This window comes from Portunus trituberculatus, chromosome 22 (genome assembly GCF_017591435.1).
Source record: "Portunus trituberculatus isolate SZX2019 chromosome 22, ASM1759143v1, whole genome shotgun sequence".
NCBI lineage: Eukaryota > Metazoa > Arthropoda > Malacostraca > Decapoda > Portunidae > Portunus > Portunus trituberculatus.
This window is the reverse complement of record NC_059276.1, coordinates 4,437,590-4,465,201: the sequence shown is the minus strand read 5'-3', so window position 1 is coordinate 4,465,201 and position 27,612 is coordinate 4,437,590. Positions and strand designations below refer to the sequence as shown.

Here is a 27,612-nt window from a genome sequence, read left to right as displayed (position 1 = left end):
GAACAAGATAGCAAATACTACCAGAAAAAGAAGGTAAAACAAAGAAAAACAGAAAAGAAAACGAAAGAGAGGAAAAAGCGAGACAGAAAGAGAGAGTTAAAAACCCAAACTAGAAAAAAAAAACTGGAGGAACACGAGAGGAGAAGAAGAAGGAGAAGCAAGATAGCAAGATGAGAGAGGAAGGAGGAGGAGGAGGAGGCGATGGAGGGCAGTGTGGTTCATGCGGGTATTACCTTAAGAACATCATTAAGTTTCTCATCAGTCATATCGGTCTCGTCTCCTTGGTCATCGGGTACACCATTGTCGGGGCCTTCACCTTCGAGAGACTGGAAGCTGATCACGAGAGAGCGGTGAAGGCCAACATGTCAGCGGTCAGACTTGAGGTGAGTGCATGAAGTGAGCTGGAATGAAGTTTAGAATTGAGTGATAGCGTGTTTAAGTCCTTCAGTACTGGGACACATTTTTACCTTGAGATTTGTGTACGATTAGACCCTTTTATTGACATTAGGATGGTGGAGGTCAGAAGATTAATCCTTTCAGAACCATGACACGTTTTTCTATTCATTCTAGTTACTATTTGATGATTTAATAAAGCTTCAAAAACTCATGTAAGGATTGAAATAGTGAAGGCTGTGGCTATTAATCTTCTGACCTCCATGGACCCTTCGTAATGTTACTAAAATCGCCTAATCATACCCAAAAACTCAAGGTAGAAATGTGTTCCAGTACTGAAGGGATTAATGGCCAGTCTTCAGTATTTTAATCCTCCACATAAGTGTCTGAAGACTGTATAGAATCACCAAATAGAAAGCAGAATGAATATGGAAACGCATCACGGTACTCAAGGGGTTAAAGGGAGCTGTTAATTAAAAAGACGTTGGGAATTTAGTGAACAGGAAATTAAGTGTTCAAAGAAATTAGTTGAGATTTGAGATCGAATTGGAGTTTTAATGGTTTTGAAGTAGGAGTTTAAAAGTAGAGGTTGATAAATTAGAAATGGTTGAGAATTTAAAAAGACCTGTTTTGAGTTTAATGGACAGGAAAGTAAGCGTTTAAGTAAAGTAGTTGGAAGTTTAAAGGGAGCAGAAGTTTAAAGGGTAGTGAAGTGAGAGTTTAACCCCTTCAGTACCATGACGCGTTTCCATATTCATTCTGCTTACTATTTGGTGATCTTATACAGCTTCAGAAAGTCATGTGAGGGATTAAAATAGTGAAGACTCTGGCCATTAATCTTCTGACCTCCATAAACCCTTCTTAATGTCAATAAAATAATCTAATCGTACACAAATCTCAAGGTTAAAATGTGTCCCAGTACTGAAGGGGTTAAAGGGAGTGGTTGGGAATCTGAAGGGAATAGAAGTTTTAAAGGGATTTGTCAGTTTAAAGGGAGTGGTTGGGAATTTGAAGGGAATAGAAGTTTTAAAGGGATTTGTCAGTTTAAAGGGAGTGGTTGGGAGGTTAGAGTATTGGAGTGAGTAGGAGTTAATGAGTTTTTGTGTTTTCTTTTAATTTCGTCTTTTTTTTTATCCTAAAGTTGTAATATGTGAGATTTTTGCTTTTTTTCCAATTTTCTCTTTTTATTGTCTTTTCTTTTATTTTTTGAGTTGAAAGGGGATTAGATACAGTTTAATTTTCTTATCTATCTTTTCCTTTCTTATTCTTTTCTTTATTTCTTCTTTTCTTTCCTTTTTCTTTCTTATTCTTCTTTCCTCTCCTCTCCTTTCTCTGAGTTGAAATGACACACACACCCAAACAAACACCACACCATTCCACCTTACTTTACATTTCCTCCCTTGACTGTCACTACCACTAACACTATTTCTTTTTCTTCTCTTTCGTTTCTTATCCTTGTTTCTATCCTTTCCATTTCTTGAGTTGAAATGACACACACCCAAACAAACACCACACCTTTCCACCCTTGACTACCACCACCACCACCACCAACATCATCACCAACCACTACCACTGCCTCACCTTTCACACCTCCCTCAATGCCCAGGTGACAGACGACCTGTGGAACATCACCAAGAACGACATAGTGCTGAACGAGACAAAATGGTCGCTGTCCGTACGTCAGCGATTGATTATATTTGAGAAGTCTTTGATCAAGGCTATCAAGAACGATGGCTGGGACGGGAACGAGGACCCGGAGACCCGCCAGTGGACCTTCGCTGGTGCTCTCTTCTATTCCATCATTCTTATCACGACTATTGGTGAGTGCGCGGGTGCTTGGAGGGTTCCTAAAGGTGATGCAAAGGGTTTCAAATGAGTTTCAATATGTTTTAAAGGTTTTCAAGAAGGTGTTAGTGTTTTAAAGGGTTTTTAATAGTGTCTTAATGTTTTCAAAGGGGTATTCAAGTTTTCAAGCGGTTTTGAAAAGGATTCAAAGGTTTTTAAGGAATTAAAAAAAATTCAATGTTTTTAAGGAATTATAAGGAGCATGCTGAGTGTGGAATGATTTTAAGACCGTTTTCTAGAGATATTTAATTTTTCGAATATTTTCAAGAGCGTTTTCAAGATATTTTCAAAGTTTTAAAGGGTTTCCAGTCAATTATTACTTAAGAACGAAGAGTTGAAGACCTTATAGTGGAATTTATGCGTACGCTTTCTTCCTCATCTTTTTATCACTGAAATTAATGAGTGTGTGGTTCTATATAAAAGAGTAAAAGAGTATCCAAGAGTTTTAGAAGAGTTTACAATGAGTTTGAAAGAGTTTACCAATAAAACAAAGACCTGAGACACTTTAGTGGAGTTTTACAGACATATATTGCATTAGTACGTGTTCTGTGGTTTGGTGGGTGGTTTGGCTGACTCTTCTGTACTAATTACTGATAAAATAGATAGGATAGTACAGCAGAAGGCTTCTCCCCACCCACCCACTGCCACCAATCGAAGGACGAATGATGGTGAGGATAATGATGAATGGTGATGATAGTGAACGATGAAAAATGATGATAAATGGTGATGATAGACACAAGTGATGCAGGTCATTAATTATCACAGGTCTCTAAAGATTATCACCTGATCAACACCTGTGAAAGACTTACTAATTAACTCTCTCTCTCTCTCTCTCTCTCTCTCTCTCTCTCTCTCTCTCTCTCTCTCTCTCTCTCTCTCTCTCTCTTTCCTATGTTTTGTTTATATTTTGCTCTATTTTCTCTTTGTGTCTTTGTCTTCATTTTTTATCTCTCTTTGTTTCCTCTTCCTTCTCTTCCTCCTCCTCCTCCTCCTCCTCCTCCTCCTCCTCCTCGTGGTCTATTCCTCTTCCCTCTTTTATCTCCCTCTCTCTTCCCTCGTTATCGTCTCTGTGTTGGAAAAGGAAGGCGAGAGAAAAATTGCCGAGGTTAAGAAAAGGCCTTTGATGTAATCCATGAATAGACTCTCTCTCTCTCTCTCTGATGGTAGTAGTGGTGGTGGTGGTGGTGGTGGTGGTGGTGGTGGTGGTGGTGGTAGTGGTGATGTAGTGGTTTGCGTTGTTGTTGTTGTTGTTGTTCGTTTTGTTTTGTTCTTCTTTTGTTCTTTTTATTCTTCTCCTTTTTTATCTTCTTCTTCTTCTTCTTCTTTCTTTTCTTTTCTTTTTCTTTTTTTTTTTTTTTTTTTTTTTTTTTCTTCTTCTTCTTCTTCTTCTTCTTCTTCTTCTTCTTCTTCTTCTTCTTCTTCTTCTTCTTCTTCTTCTTCTTCTTCTTCTTCTTCTTCTTCTTCTTCTTCTTCTACTACTACTACTACTACTACTACTACTACTACTACTACTACTACTACTACTACTACCACCACTACTACTTCTACCTATTTATCTATTTATTCCACCACCACCATCACCACCACCACCACAACCAAGACACCCTAAAACAAAACCCACGAAAATAAGATCAAACTTCCCTTTTTTTTTCAACTAACGTGAAGAGAAATGCGAATAAAGATGCTGAGGGCGACGAAAGAACAATAAACTCTCTATTTCTTGGTCGAGTAAGCAAGAGACGGCAAGTAGCGTTAATTTATGTGGTTTATCTTACTTGCAATCCCTTATAGGTGTTGGAATACGAGTGAGTGTACTGAGGGATTGAAACTCTTGTAATCACATTCGTAAATCTTTCAATGTTTCGTCTCAATCCTTTTTAAACTGGAATCAGAAGAGGTTTTGTTGTTTTCAAGGGTGTTTCTATGGCTTAAGTGGGGTTTGATTGCTTCTGATAGCTTTTATTGACAAATTTTGGAGTTTTCAAGTGCTTTTTTAATGATTCTATTGATATTTGATTAGCTAAATATGGTGAGGGAATTTCTGTTTACTTGTCAATGTTGTTTTAGTGGAAGTTCTGAGTTTTAAGCGTGTCTTCAGGGTTCTAGTGATATTTGTCAATGTTTTAGAAGGTTCTAGTGAAAAATTTAGGGTTTCCAAGAGTTTCAGATTCTTCAAACAGGTTTTAGTGAAAGGTTTCGAGTGTTCAAGGGGATTTCATGATTCCAATGATGTTTACGACTGCTGTGCATCAATAGTGTTAAGAAAAGTGATACATTTTATTTATTGTGTGACTAAGAGCCTGCCTGATAAGTAGACAGATAGGCAGATAAATAGATAGATAGATAGATAGATAGATAGATAGATAGATAGATACATTCATAAACGGAAAGGCAGTTATATAGATAGGTAAAAAGAGGGATAGATAGGGAGATGGATGAAATGGATGGGTAAATGAATAGAAAAATACAGACAGCTTTACTATTGTTACTACTACTACTACTACTACTACTACTACTACCACCACCATCCAGACTCATCACTGCTACAAAAGATACAGTGCAGTTTTGTAGCTTCACTTTTAAATCTCGTGTTTGCCTTCTGACGCTGCCTTGTTTACCCTCCGCTGCTCCTCATGTTCTCTATTTATATCTGTGTATGTTTCTGTGCAAGGCGTGTCCTCCTCCTCCTCCTCCTCCTCCTCCTCCTCCTGCTTATATTCTCCTCCTTTTTTACTCATCTGTTCTCTTTTAACGTTGATCTGCTGGAGTTTCTTGCTTCTTTTCTTGTTGTTTTTGTTGCTGTTGTTTCTCTACTTTTTTTCATTAACTTCGTCCTTTTCATAATCTTATCATTTTATTCCTCTTCCTTAATTTTTCTCCTCCTCTTCCTTCTCCTCCTCCTCCTCCTCCTCCTCCTCCTCCTTCCTCATTATCTTGCTCCCGAGGGTGTTAAACTAAAAACGTCCCGAGAACATTGTAAACAAGTAAAAGCTCTCTCTCTCTCTCTCTCTCTCTCTCTCTCTCTCTCTCTCTCTCTCTCTGCAAAAAAAGTATCAGGTCTTTATGAAACACACTTCTCCTCTATAGTAGTAGTAGTAGTAGTAGTAGTAGTAGTAGTAGTAAGCAGTAGTAGTAGTAGTAATAGTAGTAGTAGTAATCTTAGAAGTAGAAGTAGTAGTAGTAGTAGAAGTAGTAGTAGTAGTAATAGTAGTAGTAGTAGAAATAGTAGTAGTAGTAGTAGTAGTAGTAGTAGTGATAGAGTGGATGTGTTTAAAAGTTCCCAGCACACTCCAACACACGCTTTTTCCTTTTCCTGAAGCTTTCCTCGTCAGGAGAGAGAAATAGGAGGTGGAAGACTGTCAAACACCACTTGGTTACTCGTCGTTAAGCCTCGTTAAGCCCTCAGCTGGGTGCCGCGTTTACCTGTCCCTGATGAGAGGTGTGCGCAGGTGTTGTGGTGGTGGCGGTGGTGGTGGTAGTGGTGTGATATTTCTTTGCTTATGTGGTTGTGTGTGTGGTGGAGGTAGGAGGGAAGGAGGGTTTTGTTTCTCTCTCTCTCTCTCTCTCTCTCTCTCTCTCTCTCTCTCTCTCTCTCTCTCTCTCTCTCTCTCTCTCTCTCTCTCTGACATCAAAAACATTCTTAAGAAGCAAAATAAACAATAACAATTTACTGTAACCGTGGTTATATTATCTTTTTTTTATATATCATTGCATTTTTAATCTATTTTGTCAAGGCACTTTTTTCAACAGATTGTATAATTTCACTTGACGTATAACTTACAAAACAAAATCCAACAATTTTCACCACGTAATACTGATGAGAGAAAGAAAGAAAATACACAAAGAAAAAGGAAAAGGCGGGAAAAAATCATAAAATAGAGAACTTAAAACAGATACGATAATATTTCACAGAGGTATGATGAGTCCACACCCAGCACGTCCTCCAGCATTGCCAGTTTTCAAGCTATCCGCATTGCCTCCACGTCCTAGATCATCCTCGCCCTGGTGAACCACTATGGCCAGGTTGCCGATGTACGCAGGGGAGGCAGGGTCGAGGGAGATCACCAAGTCATGAATATACACGTCAGCGTTGCCATGAAGGTCAGCCTGAATGTTGCCAAGGTCTCCAGCGTGGCGGTTAGCGTCATAGGGGGAGCCGTGGGTAGTCTGGAAAGAGATTGGATATTGAGAATCGCTTCCATCTCTCACTAGCGTCATAGGGGGAGTCGTGGGCATTCTGGAAACCGAATGGGTAATGAGAAACGCGACCATCTTTCACTTGGATAGGGGAAGTTGTGGGTATTCTGGAAAGAGATTGGGTACTGAAAAACGTGTCCATCTCTCACGAAGACCATTTTTAACTCCTTCAGTACTGAGACGCATTTTTACCTTAATGTTTGGGTGTGATTAGACGATTTTTCATACATTAGGAAGGGTCTAGTAAGGTCAGAAGATTAATGACTAGAGTCTTCACTATTTAAGTCCTCACATAAGCATTTGAAGCTGTATAAAATCACCAAATAGTAACCAGAATGAATATGAAAACGCGTCATATTAGTACCGGTGGGGTTGAAGACTGTAGAGACAATTAGTCGAGTCCTAAAGATAATTTGTCCCGTTGGTAATGCTGAAACCTTATTAACATGTCACCAGAATTACAAAAACACCCTTGACTCCCTCAGTATCACGACGCATTTAATTTATGTTCTGCTTGCTACTAGGGGATATTAAACAGCTTCAGAAACTTATGTAAGGATTAAAATAGTGAAGACTCTGGCCATTAATCTTGTGATCTCCATAGACCTTTCCTAATGTAAGTAAAATCGTTTAATCATACCCAAAACTCATGGTAAAAATGTGTTCCAGTACTGAAGGAGTTAAAATTTCCTGTAACTTCAATTAGAATCCTTTGAAAATAGTGGAAGTGCGGCGCAAAAGCGTTTCAGAATAGGAGCCTTTGATTGGTGGGAGAGAAAAAAAGGATAGAATAGAGATGAGAATATTGAACTGAGGAGAGTAGGATTGGAATGCATTACAGAAGCGAGAAGATGGAGAATTGAATCTTTTGGTCACGTAGTAAGAAGAGAAGGTCAGAAACTAAGAGAAGCGCAGGGAAAACCTTTTAAGGGGAAGAAAATCGAGAGGAAGACAGAGAGTAAGGCAGTGGAATGAAATCACGGTATATATGCAAAAAATGAGACTCAAAGTGAATGAAGAATTAAATGTTATGGTCACGTAGTATGAAGAGAAGGCCGGAAACCCAGAAACCAATTAGAGAAGAGTAGGGAAAACCATTCAAGGGAAGCAAATCGAGAGAAAGACAGAGTAAGGACGATATCACAGTAAAATATATGCAAAAATGAGACTCACAGTGGATGAAAATTTAAATGTTATGGTCACGTAATAAAACAAGACCAGAAACCGATTGGTAAAGCATGGAGAATACAATTTAAGTGAAGAAAGTCGAGAGGAAGGCAGAGCAGAATAATAATATGGAATAATGATAGAAATGCCAAAAAAAAAAAGACACGGTGGAGGATGCAAAGAATACAGACAAAGGGAGGAAATTTGCGGCTATAAGAAAACAACTGAAGGAGAAGACTGAATTGATTTGGTGAGTGTGTAGAGAGAGAAGAGTGTGTAGCGATGATGCTGAGATGGATTAACTCAGCAGAGGAAGGAGGAAGACTTCAATTTATAGACGTTCTTCTGCACGGGTTGTATGGAAGATGACGAAAACGCACAATTGAGGGTATAGACTAAACTAACACAAACTAAACTCACAGTTCTGACATAGCAAGGAGAGCAGTAATAGCGAGACATTAGTAGTAGTAGTAGTAGTAGTAGTAGTAGTAGTAGTAGTAGTAGTAGTGAAACCCATGAAAACACTCGAGTCTAGACAAATATATCAGCCCTTTACATAAATCGGGTTCGCGTCTCGTCACTCACGGCGCCCCTCATACCCGGAAACTTTACAGCTTCACCACGCCTTCCCCAGGATATGACTCGGCGCTGATAAGGAATGCTAATGTGACGATGACAAGTAAAGCGTGACTCTCCCACGCTACACTCTTGACTTATTATCGGGGGTTTGAAGGGAGAGGTAAAGTGATTAGGGTGATGTAGGGTGCTCGTGTGTGTGTGTGTGTGTGTGTGTGTGGTGATACTTTATTCTTTTATGTAAACTAATTAACAAAACTTACCTAACTAGTCTTAGATGATATAACATTACCTTGTATTACTTAACCTAACCTAACCGAACCTAACCTAACGTAATCTAACCTAATCTAAAGCAGTCTTAATTGTTATAACATTATCTTACCTTACCTAACCCAACCATACGTAACTTTCCTTAAACTAACCTGGAGTTCCCTGCCTGTGTCTGTATTTCCAACTTCCTATGAATAGACTAGAGGAAAATTTTAAGACATTTGTCCCTCTCCTTTGGCTAATTTTATCGGCTCTGTAAGGAAATTGGTAACTGAGTAAGCTTTTTTCTTTATTTTGTTGCCCTTTGCCAGTCCTCTCTTGCATAAAACCTAAGACAGTGTCAATTGATCTAACATTATCTTACCTAACCTAACGTAATTTAACATAAGGCAAAAGGAAAAGCGCAGGAAAGGAAGGAAAGACAACCAAACCAAACTTCACCTCATCTTGTTCTAACCTAACCAAACTGGACCTATCCTGACCTCACCGAACCTAGCTCAACTCAGGCCTGTATTCTGAAACGCTCTACTCTCTCACCACGACTGTCTTTCAAGGTCACAGAGATGATACACCAGGTTCTCGAGAGTATTTCCCCTGTTAACTCCTTCAGTACTGGGACGCATCTCTACCTTGAATATTTAGTGTGATTAGACGATTTTATTTACATTAGGAAGAGTCTATGGAGGTCAGAAGATTGATGGCCAGAGTCTTTACTGCTTTAATCCCCCACATTAGTTTTTGAAGCTGTTTAAAATCACCTAATAGTAATCAGAATGAAAATGGAAACGCATCGTGGTATCGAAGAGGTTAATAATGTAGAAATGTTGGTAATCTGTCACTAAAACTATAAAATCACCTTTAAAAAACAGTGTAACCTTAACTATAAAGCCTCGTGAAAGTAGAGGAAGTGCTATTCAGATGTGTTTTAGAATGTATCCCTCAACCTCACCTCACCTCACCACTCACCATGTAGGGATTGAAGTGACCACCTGCGGCCGTGCACTTCCCTGAGAGATCACCGACTGCATGCACATGGAAGCCGTGTTGACCTGGACTCAGACCGGACACTCTCCCTGATGTGACGTGGGGACGAGAAAAAAAAAGAATAAAATGAGTAAAAAAAGGAGGAAAAAAAATAGGTGAGACGTGATGTAAGGGAGAGAAAAATGATAGATAAAAAGAAGAAGGGGAGAGAAACAGGTGATACGTGATGTAGAGGCGAGAAAATGAAAATAAACAACTAAAAGAGCCGATTGGGAAAGAAATGTGAAAAAAGGTGCTTGTTTTACTTTCAGAGAGAGAGAGAGAGAGAGAGAGAGAGAGAGAGAGAGAGAGAGAGAGAGAGAGAGAGAGAGAAGAAAAAGAAGACAACCAGATAAGCACAGAAAGACAAATACACACACACACACACACACACACACACACACACACACACACACACACACACACACTTATCCTCCCCGCCACTTACCTCGGATCAAGACACCAGAATATTGAGTTCGGAAAAGATGCAGTTCCCCGTACACATTATTATTACCAGGCACAAAGTTCACTACCGCGTCAGGAACTTCGTGCACCTGCAGGAGGAGAGGCAGCAATGATTAACCTCCTCACCCCACGCCACTGTTGTTTGTGTGGGAGCATGTCTGTGTGGGAGGGTTTACAGATGAACGCCTGAGTAGTGTTTTTGATATATTCCGGCCTTTTAATCGTCTCTTCATTAGTAAATTTTGAATGCCAGGGTGTTAAACTAAATACATGAAGTAGATTTGATAACAGTGATTCATTTCCACTCGTCTTTTTTATTGTTGGTGTGTGTGATGAATGGAGAGAGTTTGTAATGAGGTCTTGTGTTAAAACATTTAGATTCTATGGGTGATAAGTGAAAATGACTTATGTTTCTTTTTAAATAGTGATTTTGATGGGTTTTTAAGGATGTTTTTATATATTTTTTGTCTTTTATAGGATAATCTAAACAGATATAGTTGTTTTAATGTCTTTTGTAAGTTGTATGAGGGTTTAAAAGTCCAATATGAGTGCCTGACAAATTGCTGTTGATGCTTATTTAATTCTGTGTTGTTGAAATAGTAATTGGTTTTATATGTTACGTGTACTGTCTCTAAGATTTTTGTTTTGTCATTCGCGTATGTGTGTGTGTGTGTGTGTGTGTGTGTTCTGACATGTAACCATTCAGCTCACACCCAACTACTCATTCACACACAACACACACACACACACACACACACACACACACACACACACACACACACACACACACACACACACACGACCTTCAAAACCTTATGCAAACAACAGGTACCTTCTCCCTAACCAGGCATTCCTTACTCCCTTACACAACTGAATAATAATAAAAATAATAGCAAAAAAAGTATACAACGGAACTCGTCACTGGTGCACTGAAGGTCGGCAGCGAGTAAAGCCAAAGGGAAATTTAATAATGAAAGGTAAGAAGAAATAAATGCGTCCTTACGTAAACCACGAAGGACAAAGATGTACGATAATGGAAGAAACTCGTATTAGAAAACGGAAAAAAAGCATCTTGTCTTTTGGTTCCGATTCTCTTAATTAAGGTTTTTAAGAGTGTTTAAGTAATATGTTGATTTTTGTTTGTGTTTTTGTTGATTTATTGATTATTTTTACTTATTCGATAGAAATTTTATGGTGCTTAAGGAACTATCATTATTATTATTATTATTATTATTATTATTATTATTACTATTATGAATGCAAGAGATGATGAATGTAAAAAGTAAGTCGTAGTATTTTATCTCTCACAGTTTTAAAAGTCTACATCGTTGTTTAAGATTTCGCTGGGTTGCACTGTATAAGCACAAATTTATTTTTCCACTCAGCTCGTCTTTTTTTTCTTTAGAGTGGCAAGTTGAACGCTCTCTCTCTCTCTCTCTCTCTCTCTCTCTCTCTCTCTCTCTCTCTCTCTCTCATTCTTCTTTTTTTATTGCCTTAGTCAGTCTCCTTGACACGTAGAAAGTGCAAGGGGAGAATCAACCTTCGTGGGAATGTAATGAAAGGTGATCATTCTAATTAACTTCAGGTGAATACGTGCTTCTATGTGTGCTATAGGTAATGTTACGGTGAAGCGCGTGTGTTGTAAGAGAGAGAGAGAGAGAGAGAGAGAGAGAGAGAGAGACAGGGGGTTTTCCACACACACACACACACACACACACACACACACGCCGGCCTCGGTTACAATGATTCGTTTTTATTGTTTATGCAAGTGTGTGTGTGTGTGTGTGTGTGTGTGTGTGTGTGTGTGTGTGTGTGTGTGTTATTAACTTTACATAACATACTGCGCATATTTTCCGGCACTCACGTTTGGTAACAGAGAGAGAGAGAGAGAGAGAGAGAGAGAGAGAGAGAGAGAGAGAGAGAGAGAATTACACAACGGGCAGCTTTCACTTTCCTTATGCATGACTAAAAATAAAAAAAAAGTAGAACAGCAAAAAAAAAAAAAAAAAAAGATACTCGCACACCTGCCACATGCACGCCCTTCCTTACCAGTAGCACGTGCAACTTGGCTGGTCATGCACGCGCCTCACTACGTGCCTCGAAACTTAAATAACTCTTGCTTCTATAACCAATATTTTCCTATCGCGTGCATGTGTGTGTGTTTGTGTCTCTCTCTCTCTCTCTCTCTCTCTCTCTCTCTCTCTCTCTCTCTCTCTCTCTGTGACAATGCAGAATTCTTGTTAAATTGATAACTTGCATTCGAATCTGTTAAACTATCACTAGAAACATGAAAACACCATTGAAAACCCAAATCTTTCTCTAGAACCACAAAAACACTCTTGAAAAGCACAATAACACCATTAAAAACACGAAAACTCCTTGAAAACCCCCCAAAGCTATCACTAGAACCACGATATCACCCAAGGAAACCCCAGGAACTTCCACTGCAACCAGTTAGAAGCGGTGGAGGTTAATTGATGTGTCTGGTCACTCTGGTGTATGCGTGTCAGTGTTTTGATTACAACTCACTTCACTCGGCGTCACTCGGGGTAGCTTTGCATCTGGTCTACTTACCGCGCCGCAGGAAGCACTGACTGCAAGACACACTAGTAGGAGAAGCTGCATTTTAATCTGAAAGAACAAATAAAAGGATTGAGTTATTTTTTTCGTCTTTGCTCTCTATCTCTCTCTATCTCACTCCTTTCTTTCATCCTCTACTATTCTTTCTTTATTTTCTCATTTTCGTTTACTTTTTCCTGAGTTAATTTGTTCGTCTTTGTTTTCTATCTCTCTTTATCTCACTCCTTTCCTTCATCCTCCACTATTCTTTTAATTTCTCCTTTTCCTTGACGCTTTTTTACATCATTATCTTCGTTTATGTTCGTTCTTTCCTTCCTTTCTTCTTCATGTCTTATTTCTTCGTTAATTTCTTTCCTTCAATTCTTTCGTGTTATCTTTTACTTTACCCTCTCCCTCCATCTCTTTCTCTCTTGGGAGGAAAGCTAGTATAGAGAACAGGGACTCGTGTGGTCGCAAATGAGATGAGGAAGAAAACGGCCAGGGTCTGAGAGATGAAGCAAGAGATTGTGCCAAGGGAAGGGAAGGGAAGGTAGGAATGCAAGGTCAGCTGGAACTAGTATGCGAGTGATGCGAAGATGGCGTGATGAAGGAACAGAAGAAAAGTAGATAGCAATGACAGAGAAAAATACAACATGGAATAGTAAAGATATTATTTCTGTAAGGAAGGAAGGCAGAAAAATAAAAAAGAAGGAGTAAAAGAGGAAAGGGTAACTAAACTCAGCCAAATTATACTCCCAAACTAGATATTCTTGTTTTGAGAGGAGAAAGAAGAGAAGAGAGGAAAAAAGGAAGGGTTAAACGATTGAATGAAAGAGAGGAAGGAAAAAATGAACAAAGAAAGGAGAGAGGGAAGGAGAGGAAAAGTGAGAAATCAAAATAAGAAAGTGAAAATAAGAGAAAGAAAGAGGAATCAAAAAGCAAAAGAATGAGAGAAAGAACTAACGAACGAACTGAAAAGTAAAGAAAGTAAGAAAAGAATGAAAGAAACAAGGAATGAAAAAGAGGAAGCAGAAACAAAATAAGAGAAATAAAAATGAGAAAACGAAAAAAAAACAAAAGAAAAGAAGACAAAAACGAAAGAGTGAAGAAAAGAAGTAAAAACAACAAAATGAGAGAAATAGAGAAAAACGAAAAAAAAGGAAATAAGAAAAGGGGAAAGAAAAGTAGAAAGGAATGAAGAAAAAAGCCAAAACAAAATAAATAGAGAAATAAAAAGAAAAAAAAACGAAGAAATAAAGTAAGAAAAGGAGAAAGACAAACACAAAGGAATGAAGAAGCGAAAACAAAGAGAGAGAAAAAAAAAAAAGATTAACCCAAGGAATGAAGAAAAGAACCATTGACTTAGCACCAACAAACACACTGCGAATTACCTTTAGAATCTGGCACCACAACACGAGGTAAGAGGGACACTGGTTAGCCCTTGGTCAGCTGCGTCAGGTGTGCGTGTACCTGAGCTCTCTCCTACGCGCTGCATTTATTAGCATTCATCATTGCCAAGTACCGCGAAGCTTCCAATACCGTCTCGCTGTCTCGCTGTCTCGTTGTCTCGCTATTCTTCTTTTTTTCTTCCTATTTTTCTTTTTTTCTTCTTTTTCTTTTTTTCTTTTTCTTTCTTTCTTCTTCTTCTTCTTCTTCTTTCTTTTTTCTTCTTATTTCTTGTTCTTGTTTTTTTTTGTTGTTTTGTTCTTCTTCCTCTTCCTCTTTCGTTTCTTCTTCTTCTTCTTCTTCTTCTTCTTCTTCTTCTTCTCTTCTTCTCCTTCTCCTTCTCCTTCTTCTTCTTCTTCTTCTTCTTCTTCTTCTTCTTCTTCTTCTCCTTCTCCTTCTCCTTCTTCTTCTTCTTCTTCTTCTTCTTCTTCTTCTTCTTCTTCTTCTTTGCGTCACGTCTTTCACTTATCATTTTCAATCGTCATTCTTTCATTGTCGGAGTTTAAAAGGAAGTAATCACAAATTTCTCTCCTTTTTTTTGTCATCCTTTTGATTTCAGTGATTTTAATTGATTTTTTTTTTTTCCTATTGTACGTGTTGAATTTGAAGAAAAGTCGTGTGTTTTTGATAGAGTGGAAGAGACTCAATGGAAGAGACAAGACGATCAAGTTAGAGTTAATTCCTTCAGTACTGCGACGTTTTTCCTTTTTTTTTTTTTTTTACCAGGAGTTTTGGGTACAATTAGACGATTCTATTTACATTATGAACTGTCTATGGAGGTCAGAAGATTAATGATCCAGAGTCCTCACTATTTTAATCCCCACATAAGTTTCTGAAGCTGTATAAGATCGCTAAATAATAAGCAGAAATGATAAAAGAATGCATCGTGGAAGCTTTAAAAGGTTAGACAAATTTATAGAAGGAATGGAAAAAAAGTAGGCTGTCACGTATAGGCCTAATCACTTTTTTTTGTCTTATATTCCTACGTTTCTGTGATTTCTGAAGCTGTTAGCGTAATAGAGACAAGGAAACAAGTCGAGTGTATTTTTAAGTTATATTTGAGCCTGTGTTAACTCAGAGAAGAAAGAGAAAGGAAAACTGTGGTAATTCTATAAAACAAGAACATGAAAGTGATATGCGGAAATAGCAAAACATGTGGAATCTAATCTCATGTTACGATTTCTGACTCTGTGTTAACTTAAAATGAAAATGAATGAAGGAAAAGCATGTTAGAAGAGAAAGAGTGAATAAAACTAAAAATATCAAAGGAATTATATGCAGAAGCAGTGAAACATGTCGAGTCTATTCATCTCTTACGATTTCTGACTTCGAATGAAAAATAAATATGTATATTAAAAAAACCGTGTTAAAAGTTAAGAAATTTAAGTCTATAAAACAAAACAAAAAATCTAAAAGGAATTCTATATTGAAACTGAAACATATTGAATTATTTATTTATTTATTTATTCTTTTTTTTTTTTTATTTATACCATGTAGGCTTTTCACGGGAATTTCTGGGCTAAAGGGGATACTTTTTGTAGTACCTCCTATCTCAAAGCCCACCCGCTAGGAAACCGTTGCCCTGAGTGAGGAAGCCTAAACTACACTCGGACCGTGGACAGGATTCAAACCCGTGCGCTTGGAGACCCCTCGAACCCCAAAGCACGCATGGTTCCACTGTACCACGGCGGCACTAAACCTGAACTAAAAACTGTGTTGTACCCTAAAAACAGCAATAACTCAATAAAACAAAGGTAAAACTGATTATATACTTACCAGCAACCCTTTACCGGCCTCTACCACGTTAAACTCATACAGATTCATGATGCGAGGTACTGAACAGCGTGTCTTGCTTGTCAATATCGCAGCTCGCCACTAGGGAAGACTACGAGCAGAACGGGTGGTGGGGAACGGAGCCAGACTGACGCGGGACTGTGGCGTTAAATCTTAAGGTGTTATACAAATCAGGAAGTTAATGTTTGTGTGTTACCTGTGTGTTTCCAAGCTTCAGGTGTTTCCAGGTGATAGTGTTAATGATATTGGGTAATTCCTGTTGGTGTTTGTGCTTGTGTGTTGTGTTTTGTTGGTGGTGTATTGTAGAGTTTGTTTGTTTTTTTGTTCTTGTTTATTTGTAAGGGAAGGTTTAGTTGCGAAAGGGAAAATTGTGAAGTGGAAACCTTTCTTTAGTGTCATTAAGTTTGTCCTTCTGTGTGTGTGTGTGTGTGTGTGTGTGTGTGTGTGTGTGTGTGTGTGTGTGTGTGTGTGTGTTTGTTTGTCTCTTTGTCTTCATGTGTGTTCGTCCGTCTGTCATTGTCTCTCTGTCTATCTGTCTGTCTCTCTGTGCTTTTCTGTCTATTTCTATCTCTCTCCCTTTTTGTCTCTGTTTGTCTGTTTGTTTATTTTCTCTTTGTATATTTGTCACTGTCTATCTGTCTGTTTGTTTGTTAGTTAGATAGCTTTCTTGTTTTTACCCACCTCTCACTCTCTTTCTTCCACTCTGCCTATCTCCTTCCTTCATTATCTTCTTGCATTTACCTTTCTTATCTCTCTTTCCCTTCTTCCTTCCTTCCTTTCCTACATCTGTCGGTATCTCACTCTCTTTCTCTCTCTCTTTATTTCTCCCTTCCTTCATCTGTCTATCTGTAAATCTTCCTTTCTTTTCGTTCCTCCCTTCCTGCATTTGATTTTGCACGTGCTTCTCTTCCTACCTCCCTCTCTTCTTGTATAAGTCCCTCCATCTCTCTTCTTTTCCCTTCCTTCTTGTTTCCATCAAGTTCATCTCTCTCCCTTTCTCCTTGCCTCCCTCTTCTCCTGTATAAGCTCCTCTCCCTCCCTTCCTTCTTGCATCTCACCGTCAGTGTCTTCGTCAGGTTACGGCCACATCGCTCCCAAGACGGACTGGGGTAAGGTTGTCACGATCTTCTATGCCATCCCTGGAGTGCCTCTCATGATGCTGTGTCTGGCTAACATAGGAGACGGCATGGCACACTCCTTCAGGTTCCTCTACTGGAAGGTTTGCTGCTACGCCTGCACCAAGAGACCCAAGAAGAGGCGGAGAGGAAGGTCTACACGCTCCTCCAGAAGGTGATAAGAAGTGTTTGGTGTCTTAACCCCTTCACTGCTTTGACGTGTTTTCATATTCATTCTGCTTACTATATAGTGATTTTTACAGCTTCAGAAACTTATGTGTGGGTTAAAATAGTGAAGACTCTGGCCATTAACTCCTACAGTACTGGGACACATTTCTACCATGAGCTTTGGGTGTGATTGGACGGTTTTATATATATTAAGAGGGGTCTTTGGAGGTCAGAAGATTGATGTCCAGAGTCCTCACTATTCTAATCACCACATGAGTTTCTGAAGCTGCTTAAAATCACCAAATAGTAAGCAGAGTGAAAATGAAAACGCGTCATGGTACTGAAGGGGTTGATCCTCTGACATCCATAGACCCTTCCTAATGTCAATAAAGTAATCTAATCACACCCAAAACTCAGGGAAAATTGTGTCCCGGTAGTGAAAGGTTAATTAATTGTGTTTTTTGGTGTTGATAGTGTTCCTCGTTTGGTTTCTTTGCTAGTCTAATTTATCATGTGTTTTTGTATCCATTTCTTTCTATTTTGATTGTTTTTTCTTATTTATTTGTTTTGTTTTGTGTTTTTATTATTTTTCGTTGTTTTTTTTGTCTTTTTTTTCATGTGTTCTTCTATTCACTTTTTTCTCCTTTTTTTTTTCTCTTTTCTTGTTTCTTGTTTCCTACTTTCCTTTCATATTATTCATCTCTCCCTCTTCCTTCACTTGCTTGTCATGTTTTTTTTCTTTACTTTTTCCTTATTTTCTATTAATCTATTTTTTTCTCCTTTCCTTCCTCATTCATTCCTCCCTCTTCCTTGACTCCTTCTTCCTACTGTCATTATCTCATTTTCCTTCATTTCATCTCTACCCATTCTCTCCTATTCTTTGCATCTATTCTTTGCCTCCATTACCTTCTTTCTCCGTCTCCCATTTTCTATTCCTTTAATTCATATCCTTTAACCCTCTTCTATTATTCCTTCCTCATTTCCTATACTCCAAAATCCTTCCATTCTCTCATCCTTCTATCCTTTCTTCATCCTACATGTCCTTATCTCTCCTGTCACGCCCTTCCTACGCCCTCCGCCCTTCTGCTAACGCCTCCCTTACGCCCTCAGGTACCCCAGCACTTCAGGGGGATCAAGGACACGCACCTCTTCCTTCAGGAGGTCCAAAAGGGCGTCAGAGAAATCAGCTGACTCCCATCTTAGTGATTCTGCTTTCTACACTTCCTCCTACTCCGACCCCGACTATAAGTAAGAGAGAGAGAGAGAGAGAGAGAGAGAGAGAGAGAGAGAGAGAGAGAGAGAGAGAGAGAGAGAGAGAGAGAGAGAGAGAGAGAGAGAGAGAGAAATTGACTTTTTTATATTTTTGGCTATATTTTTGTCAATACCACTACTACTACTACTACTACTACTACTACTACTACTACTACTACTACTACTACTACTACTACTACCAATATCACAGTAAAGAGAGCAACACTTGTAGTAGTAGCAGTAGTAGTAGTAGTAGTAGTAGTACTCTAATCTGGGTCCTGGATCTCTGTTTGAATGGTGTGTTAGGGAGTGCGTGGTTGTCAGACCTTGAGGAAAACCGTGAGCTGTCCTTGTGATAAATGCGTTGATCAACATAAAACAAGTATTATTCACATCAATAATGTTATCAATAAGCTGAGACATGTTTTAAATCCAGGAGCCATTTTAGAGTAGATCTACTATGATAGACAAATGAACTAGTTTCTTTTATCTATTAATTAATGACTCCTGGCGCTGTTCATCCTATCACACTGTCCTGTACTATTCCCAGGATGGAGGACGATATGAGGCGGAGAATAACCACACGCTTCTTCTTGAATGAGTGGTTTTCCTGATTTAGAGAAACATTTACCTTATTTCTTCCTGGCGGTGTTCATCCTATCACACTGCCCTGTTCTATTTCTAGGATGGAGGACGATATGGTTGAGGCTGACATGCGTACGTTAGGGAGTCACCGCCCCTCGGAACAAAGCCACACAAGAGCCTCTCAGAATTCACGGGGATCTGACTATCTTGCCCCGTCCGCTAAAGAGGTTATCACTTATTGTTATTTGTATTGTTGTTGTTGTTGTTGTTGTTGTTGTTGTGGTTGTTTGATTTATTTGGTTTTGTGTCTCATCTTTTCTTGTGTTTCGTTGTTTTTCTTCTCATTTTTCTCTTATCTCACTGTTTGTTTCCTCTGTGTCACCTGTCTCCTTGTCTCTCCTTTATATCATTATCTCTCCCATCTTGTCTCTTTTCTCTTTCTTGTCTCTCTTATCACACCTGTCTATCCTTATGTATCCTGTTGCTCTTTGTCTTCCTTTATCTCTATCTTCTTGTCTATCTATCTCACCTTATCTTTGTCTTTCTTATCTCTCCCTGTCTCCTTTTACCTCTATTTCCTTGTCTCTCTCTCTATCTCACCTTCTTATCTTTGTCTTTATTATCTCTCCTTGTCTTCTTTCACTTCTATTTCCTTGTCTCTCTCACCTGTTTCTCCTTCCCCTCTTGCAGGATGACGGGCGGGTGGCGGTTCTCTTCAACAAGTACGCCCTCGAGCAGGAAGGTCTGGCGCAAGAGGACGTGGCCAGGTCTTCCGTTAGAGATTCAGATAGGGACGGCGATCTCAGGGGGTAAGCTCACACACACACACACACACACACACACACACTCTCTCTCTCTCTGTTTTTCTCTGCCTCTTTTTCAATCTCTTTCTTTCTCTGTCTCTTTCTCCTACATCCAGTCACCACAGTCAACTCACAGAAGGCAGAAAAAAAATGATGTAAAAAGACTGAAAAAAAGGACGAAAGAAAATAAAGACATGATGAAAAGAATGGAAAAAAGTAATGGAGGAGGAACGGAAGGGGAAAATTGCACTATAGTCAGTCTACTCTAAGGTGTCTCCTGGGTCTCAGTCTCAATGGTGTCCCAGGGAAGGCGTGGTTGTCAGATCTTGAGGAAAACCTTGAGCTGTCCTTGCAGTAAGTGCGTTGATCAACAGAAAACAAGTATTATTCACATCAAATCAATTAACGTTATCAATAAGCTATAGTTTAAAATCCAGGAGCCAATTTAGAGTAGACAGATTATACCTATTTCCCTATTGAGTGTCACCGTTCCCTTCCCACACTGCAGAGAGCGTGAGGGAAGGGAGGCGAGGGAGGGAAGCAGACGCAGCAGGAGAGACGAGGAGGCTGACCTGCCCGTAACGCACCAACCCAGGGGAAGTCATCGTGGGCCTCCTCCTAATCCAGGTAAGACGACCCGCTCCCTGAAACTACTGGTATCCTGTTTGTAGTAAGTAAGATGTGTTTTATAAAGAGAATCCAGGTAAGACGACCCGCTCCTTGAAACTACTGGTATCCTGTTTGTAGTAAGATGTGTTTTATAAAGAGAATCTGCCTCCTGAACTAAATTTTAAGCAGATTTCTTGATACATGTTAGACAAGGAATGAGTTTTTGATGTATTTCAAGCACTATGATTCCATTTTAAACCCTTCAGTATCAAGACGCATTTCCATATTCATTCAGCTTACTATTTAGTGATTCTATACAGCTTCAGAAACTTATGTGGGGGATTAGAATAGTGTAGACGGTGGCCATTAATCTTCTGACCTCCATTGACCCTTCCTTATGTAAAGAAAATCGTCTAATCGTACACAAAATTCATGGTTAAAAGCGTTCAGTACTAAAGGAGCTAACTAAATTATGAGCAGATTTCTTTATATTAAACAAGGAAGGGTTTTAACTGATTTCAAACACGCAAACATGTAACTTTGACTCCATTTTAACAAGTTCTAGTGTGAATTTTATTGTTTATGGTATTATTGAGGGTGTTTCAAGGGTCTATGCGAGATCAACGGGACATAAACTTAATTCTTAACTTATTTATGGTGCACAAGGAATGAATTTTCAAACTTTTCATAGTCCTCTGTCTTTCTTTCAATTGGTTCTGATGGATAGTGTGGGTTTAAAATGCTATTGATTGTTTAATATCGAGTTTACGTCATAAATAGAGTAAAAATAGTTGTAGTGATAGATTGACATGATTTCTGCATTAGGTATTGGCGGTACACTCTTCAAAACACGACTAGTTATCTCTGTGGTCTTAGAAAATAGTCGTGGTGACTGGTGAGTGAGTACAATGTTTCCAACCTAACCAGTACCATGACGTGTATTAGGTATTGGCGGTACACTCTTCAAAACACGACTAGTTATCTCTGTGGTCTTAGAAAATAGTCGTGGTGACTGGTGAGTGAGTACAATGTTTCCAACCTAACCAGTACCATGACGTGTTTATTTATTCTGCTTGCTATTTGGTGATTTTATACAGCTTCAGAAACTCATGTGGAGGATTTAAACAGTGAAGACTCTTTTAATCTTCTGAACTCCATAGACCCTTCCTCATGTAGATAAAATCGTCTAGTCATTCCCTAAAATAAAGGTGAAAAATGCGTCTAAATATTGAAGGGGTTAATTGAGTAGCCAATGGCGCTTCGACCCCCTAAAGAGCACACTGGCCTTCTATACCTCACTAGAAAAGAATAAACAATAATAATGTCTAATAATGTATCAATAAATGTCTTTCCTTCTAGATTACAATGACTCTCCGCCAATGCCCCGCTCGCCACGCACCTCGGACCGCTATCAACGCCATCTGTCCCCGCCACACGACCCACGCAGCCGCATGTCACGCATGGACGAGGACTACTACTATGACGACTACGATGACTACGATGACGAGGAGGAAGAGGACGACATGGGAGACAAGCCGGTGCCCATCTGGCTTGGCGTGATGCTGGTGGTGGCTTACATCTTTGGCGGCGCTACGCTCTTTGCTGGCTGGGAGAAATGGGGCTTCCTGGATTCCGTGTACTTCTGTTTCATCACCCTCACTACTATAGGTGTGCTGGTGGTGGTGGTGGTGGTTGTGGTGGTGGTGGTGGTGGTGATAGAAGGGGGGGTTTGATACATTGATTCTGGTCAACTTACCGCTTCAACTCACTGCTTTGGGGTCCGAGGGGTCTCCAAGCGCACGGGTTCGAATCCTGTCCACAGTCCGAGTGTAGGTTGGGCTTCCTCACTGAGAGGTAACGGTTTCTAGCAAGATTTCTGCATGGGCTTTGAGATATGAGGTACCACAAAAAGTATCCCCTTTAGCCCAGAAATTCCCGTGAAAAGTCCACATGGTATAAAAAAAAGAACTAGGAAAAAATGGCATAGTGTAATAGGGACAGTGGGTACGCCAGCGGTGGTAGAGGGGGAGTTTATACGTTGATTTTTGGTAACTTATCGCTTCAACTCACTGGTTTGCCGCCTTCAGCTCCGTTTTTTTTCATGCGTTTTTACAGTTCTAGAGCCAGATTGACAAGACTTCTACATTATTAACTAGAAAAACACTCTTGAAAACCCTGCTAATCATCTCTGTGGTCTTTGAAAGTAGTCGTGGTGAGACAAGATTTCTGCATTATTAACTAGAGATTTCTGCATTATTAACTAGAGACAAGATTTCTGCATTATTAATTAGAGACAAGATTTCTGCATTATTAACTAGAGACAAGACTTCTGCATTATTAACTAGAGACTTCTGCATTATTAATTAGAGACAAGATTTCTACATTATTAACTAAAGACAAGACTTCTGCAGTATTAACTAGAAAAGCACTCTTGAAAACCCCGCTAATCATCTCTGTGGTCTTTGAAAATAGTCTTGGTGAGAGATTAAAGCGTTTCTGAATACTGACCAAAGTACATGTAGAAATTAATATTGCAGCACAGTATCAGGCAGGATAGTAATAGTAATAGTGATAGTAATAGTGACGGATGATAATGGTGATATTGGTGATGATAGTGATGAAAAGTATAGGAAAGGCCACCTAGTATTGATAGTGGCGGTGGTGGTGGTGGTGGTGGTGGTAGTAATTATTAATAGTGGTCGAAGGAATGGTGAAAGTTATATTGGTAGTATTGATACTGAACTGACTGCAAAGGTGACTCTCTCTCTCTCTCTCTCTCTCTCTCTCTCTCTCTCTCTCTCTCTCTCTCTCTCTCTCTCTCTCTCTCTCTCTCTCTCTCTCTCGTCTATCGTAATGTTAACCTATGCAATCTTGACCTTTCTTCTTCCTCATCGTTCAAACACTGAGTCATTGTCCACAGCTTCATTGTTCTACTTAATTTCCATGATCCCTCAACGCCATCTATATTTTTTTCATTATTCCCAAAGCTTTCTTGATATATTTCTTTAGTTTTTACGTCTATCTGTCTCTTTGTCATGTTTCCTCGTATTCTCTCATTCTCTCCTTTTTTTTTCCTCTCTCTCAAGTCTTGTAATATATATTTTTTCTATTCACCTTTTCATTTATTCTCTGTGACCATTTCTTTTTCGTAATTTAAGCCTTTTTCTCTCACATTTCTCTCTTTCTTTAATTCTTCTTCATTGTTACGGATCTGTCATGTCAACTCTTTTGTTTTTATCAGTATGTCGTTTCCCATAATACTGCATTTTTCTTGCTTTATTTCTCATCATCTTATATTATCTAGTTTTTTTTATTTAGATTTTTATTTAATTAGTTTTATTCATTTAATTTCTATCTAATTTTTATCTTATTTTATTTCTATGATCCCTCAATGTCATCTATATCTTTTCATTATCCTCCCATCTTTCTTAATATATATTTTTTTCTTTATTTTTTCCTCATTTCTAAAAGTCTGTCTTATTATCTATGACTAGTATTTAAATTTCCATGATATTACTGTTTTTTTTTCCTCTCTATAATGGATATGATATTACTCTTACAAGTTTCCATGGTGTTTTCTAATTTTCTCTCCATTTCCTCCACGTTTCAAGACTTTCTTTAACCCCTTCAATACTGGGACACATTTTAACCATGTGATTTATGTACGATTACACCATTTTATTGGCAGTAGAAACGGTCTATGGAGGTTAGAAGATTAATGGTCACAGTCTTCGCCATTTTAATCCCTCTCACAAGTTCCTGAAGCTGTATAGAATCACCGAATAGTAAGCAGAACGAATAGGGAAACGTGTCATGGTACTGAAGGGATTAATGCCAACGTTTCTTTTCGTCTTATACCACCAGGCTTCGGTGACTTCGTGCCAGCGCAGAAGGAGAAGGATAACGTGGAACTGAGCATTGCCTTGTGTTCCATCTACCTGCTCTTTGGCATAGCTCTCCTGGCCATGAGCTTCAATCTGGTGCAGGAGGAAGTGATCAGCAACGTGAAGAGCATGGCAAGGCGGCTCGGGATTCTCAAGGATGAAGAGGAAGAGGAGGACCTGGATTAGGATGGTCAAGAGGTTGCATTCTCAAGCGTTTCATCTCGTCTCGACTTTCACAGCCTCTTGTGGCATTTGCTGGGGTATTTAAGGGTGCTTCTGTGCTTCTAGTGGTGGTTTAAGAAGTTTTATGTATTGTTAACGGGACAAACAGCCATTATATGTTTAGTAATTAGTAATCTCAGTAGCTTTTGAAAATGTTTGTTACTAAAAGTCAGAGGGATTCGAAACACGGACCCACTGTTTCAAGTACTCGTGGAATCGAAGCAGCTTTAAGTGTCGATGTAAATGGGTGTTTTTTTTTCCTTGATATATTTCTACAAAATTTAGCCATTATTCTCAATCTTTCATATCTTTTGCTGGTAAACTCTGAAATTTATAGATATCCTCCTACCTTTGACTTAACCCCTTCAGTACTGGGAAACATTTTTGAGATTTGTATACGATTAGACCATTTTATTGACATTAGGAAGGATTTATGGAGGTCAGAAGATTAATGGCTACAGCCCTCACTATTTTAATCCCTTATGTAAGTTTCTGAAACTGGATAGTCACCACATAGTAAATAGAAAGAATATGGAAACGCGTCATGGTACTGAAGGGGCTAAACTCTCTGGAAGGACCTTTCAATCTACTTATTCTGAAATTAGCATATTTAATTAGTACTACATTTTCACACCCCAGTCATGTTTCGAGCAGATTTTCGAGAATATCAATAAGGAAAACAATATGATGAGGTATGAAAGCTTCAGATGCAATGTGGAGACAGATAGACATTACATTTACGTAAGCTTATCCAAATGACTGTCGACAAGCGCAACTGGAGACGTGACGCGTTTGTAAAGTCATGTGTTCTTGTTCTATTTGTTCTGTTATCATCAGTATCTTCTCTCTATATCTCCTTCACCTTGTGTTTCTACTCTCTCTCTCTCTCTCTCTCTCTCTCTCTCTCTCTCTCTCTCTCTCTCTCTCTCTCTCTCTCTCTCTCTCTCTCTCTCTCTCTCTCTCTCTGGTGAGCCATTACTGTGCCGTTCTTAAGTTAGGAGTCTTAGATGAATGTTATCTTTCCAGTATCTAGTATAATGTGGGTATCATTTACGTGTTTCTGACCACAGTGTAACAGGTGAGTTTGACAGGTAGCGTTGTAATGCCTCTTATTCTTAGATAGTTCTCTAGTTCACGCTGACCCAGTAGTGTTTAAAGGTGTAGTTAGTGTCCTTACGTATACTTTTCCCTCGTGTTAAGTAAAGGGAGTAGAAGTTGAGGGAATAGAACGTGCCTTATCAGTGACTCGTGGGAAAGAAAGGATGGACAGAAGGATGAGAAACAGACGTGTGGCGAAAATGACAAAGGGACGAGAATCATAAAGAAAATATAATAAGGTAATGAAAATGGGGTTGCTGTATTTCTCGAAGGTGTTTCCATGTGTCAAGTGATTGTAACTTGCATACATACACCGGGATAAAACACATGAAAACCCGTGTAATCTTTAAAAATTATATATACAGGAATGAGTATGTATCACTTGGACATTCAGAGGTGGTTTTAAAGAACAGTTTATCACGAACGTTGTCATTTCAATTGGTAAAACACATGAAAACAGTTCCAATCATCTCTGTTCCCCTCGGAAAACTATAGATACACAAGAAGACAAGTTATGAATCACGTGGATTTTCAAAGATGTTATGTTTTAAGTGATAGTTTACCAAGGACTCTGAAACATCAATGGGGAAAAAACCTCTCATATGAATCTGGCTAATCATCTTTGTGGCCTTTGAAAATAGACGAGATGGAAGAACAAAGCGTTTCCAATTCCCTATCAAGGTAAAACACTATTAAAACGAAAGATTTATGAAATATGAACCCAAAAGCAGCTTCCTCTTTCTGTAACTCGTTTCCTGCTCCTGAAAAAAAAAAAAAGAAAAGATCATAGTGAAGGTACATCGAACAGAGGAAAAATTAAGGATGAAATTCACTGACGGAACAATGGAATTAGAATCTGTAAATGGGATTGAATAGTCTTTTTATCTTAATTTATGTTATTTATTATTACTTTTTTTTAGTCACTGTAGTAGAATAATGATTTCTTTATGCGTGATCGGGACTGAATAAATAAAATAAACAAAGAAATAATTTAAGTAGTAGTAGCAGTTGATTAAAAAATGCCTTGTTGATTTACGAGGATATAAAGGTAATGAGCCTTATGTTTAATTGTGTGTGTGTGTGTGTGTGTGTGTGTGTGTGTGTGTGTGTGTGTGTGTGTGTGTGTGTGTGTGTGTGTGTGTGTGTGATTTATTTATTCATAATTTATTCATTCAATTTTCACTATTAAGTTTTTTTTTGGAACTAAATGGTGATTGCTGATAGAGGTAACGGTGGTGAATTGAAGAGTCACCGAAAGTTATTATTATTATTATTATTATTATTATTATTATTATTATTATTATCATTATTTTTATTACTGAAGTTCCCGTATTGCAAGGTTAAAAGTCACGTTAAACAGGTAGAAATATTTAGCTACGTAAGAATGATTGTATTAATGAAGTGCATTTGAAAGTCTTACATTTTTCCTGTCATAATTATCAGTTAAGGTAATCTCATTCAGTGTATAATTACTTTGTATGAACTAATGAAGTCTACAATGAAGAACCTTTTGTCTGAAGACTCGTTTCACTCAGCCACCAAACCTGGAGCTGGTAAGTGAAGTGAAGTGAAGTGAAGTGGTAGTCGAGTAAGTTCATGTCTTTCACCTCTTCACTACAAAAAACAACAGAGAGAGAGAGAGAGAGAGAGAGAGAGAGAGAGAGAGAGAGAGAGAGAGAGAGAGAGAGAGAGGAAAGGGGAGAGAAAAGAAAGAAAGGAAGAGAAAGGATGACTCTCTCTCTCTCTCTCTCTCTCTCTCTCTCTCTCTCTCTCTCTCCAAGAATAAAGTGAAAGATGAAACGAAAGGAGAGAGAGAGAGAGAGAGAGAGAGAGAGAGAGAGAGAGAGAGAGAGAGAGAGAGAGAGAGACAGACAGACAGACAGACAGACAGAGAGAGACAATAAAAGAAATGAAACCAGTTGAATCCTTTAGTTGCTGGTACAAAGACTGTATTTCAGTGAGGCTTTTTTTTACATACATTTTTGCTGGCGTTTCTGAGTCTATGGGCAGCGTGAGAACTTGAGAAGACTGGATGATGTCACTTTTTCTTTTCTTTTTCTTTTTTTCTGAAGAAGGAAGACTGGCTTAATATTGTCTTGTTTGGGAGACTCAAGAGCTAAGGATTATTGATCGATATCTTAC

The 27,612-nt window shown here is 38.8% G+C and overlaps 2 protein-coding genes across 5 annotated transcripts; one reads left to right on the top strand and one right to left on the bottom strand.

Moving 5' to 3' along the window:
* On the top strand, nt 1-26,989 carry LOC123507519. The gene is made up of 9 exons (XM_045260433.1): nt 1-383; nt 2,000-2,213; nt 16,812-17,025; nt 18,129-18,266; nt 18,955-19,081; nt 19,545-19,663; nt 20,166-20,284; nt 21,626-21,934; nt 24,131-26,989. The coding sequence occupies exons 1-9, from the start codon at nt 171-173 to the stop codon at nt 24,334-24,336; spliced, it is 1,659 nt and encodes a 552-aa protein (XP_045116368.1). The 5' UTR covers nt 1-170; the 3' UTR covers nt 24,337-26,989.
* On the bottom strand, nt 5,905-15,872 carry LOC123507520 (superoxide dismutase [Cu-Zn]-like). 4 transcript variants are annotated; one of them, XM_045260435.1, is made up of 5 exons: nt 15,718-15,872; nt 12,511-12,567; nt 9,920-10,025; nt 9,415-9,521; nt 5,905-6,405 (listed from the first exon to the last, which is right to left on the bottom strand). In XM_045260435.1, the coding sequence occupies exons 1-5, from the start codon at nt 15,763-15,765 to the stop codon at nt 6,145-6,147; spliced, it is 579 nt and encodes a 192-aa protein (XP_045116370.1). In that variant the 5' UTR covers nt 15,766-15,872; the 3' UTR covers nt 5,905-6,144. The 4 variants fall into 4 exon arrangements, with proteins under 4 accessions (XP_045116370.1, XP_045116369.1, XP_045116371.1 ...); XM_045260434.1 differs by having other exon boundaries at nt 12,466-12,567; nt 15,718-15,864; XM_045260436.1 differs by lacking the exon at nt 15,718-15,872 and adding an exon at nt 13,887-14,022 and having other exon boundaries at nt 12,466-12,567.
* Nucleotides 26,990-27,612: the final 623 nt, after the last annotated feature.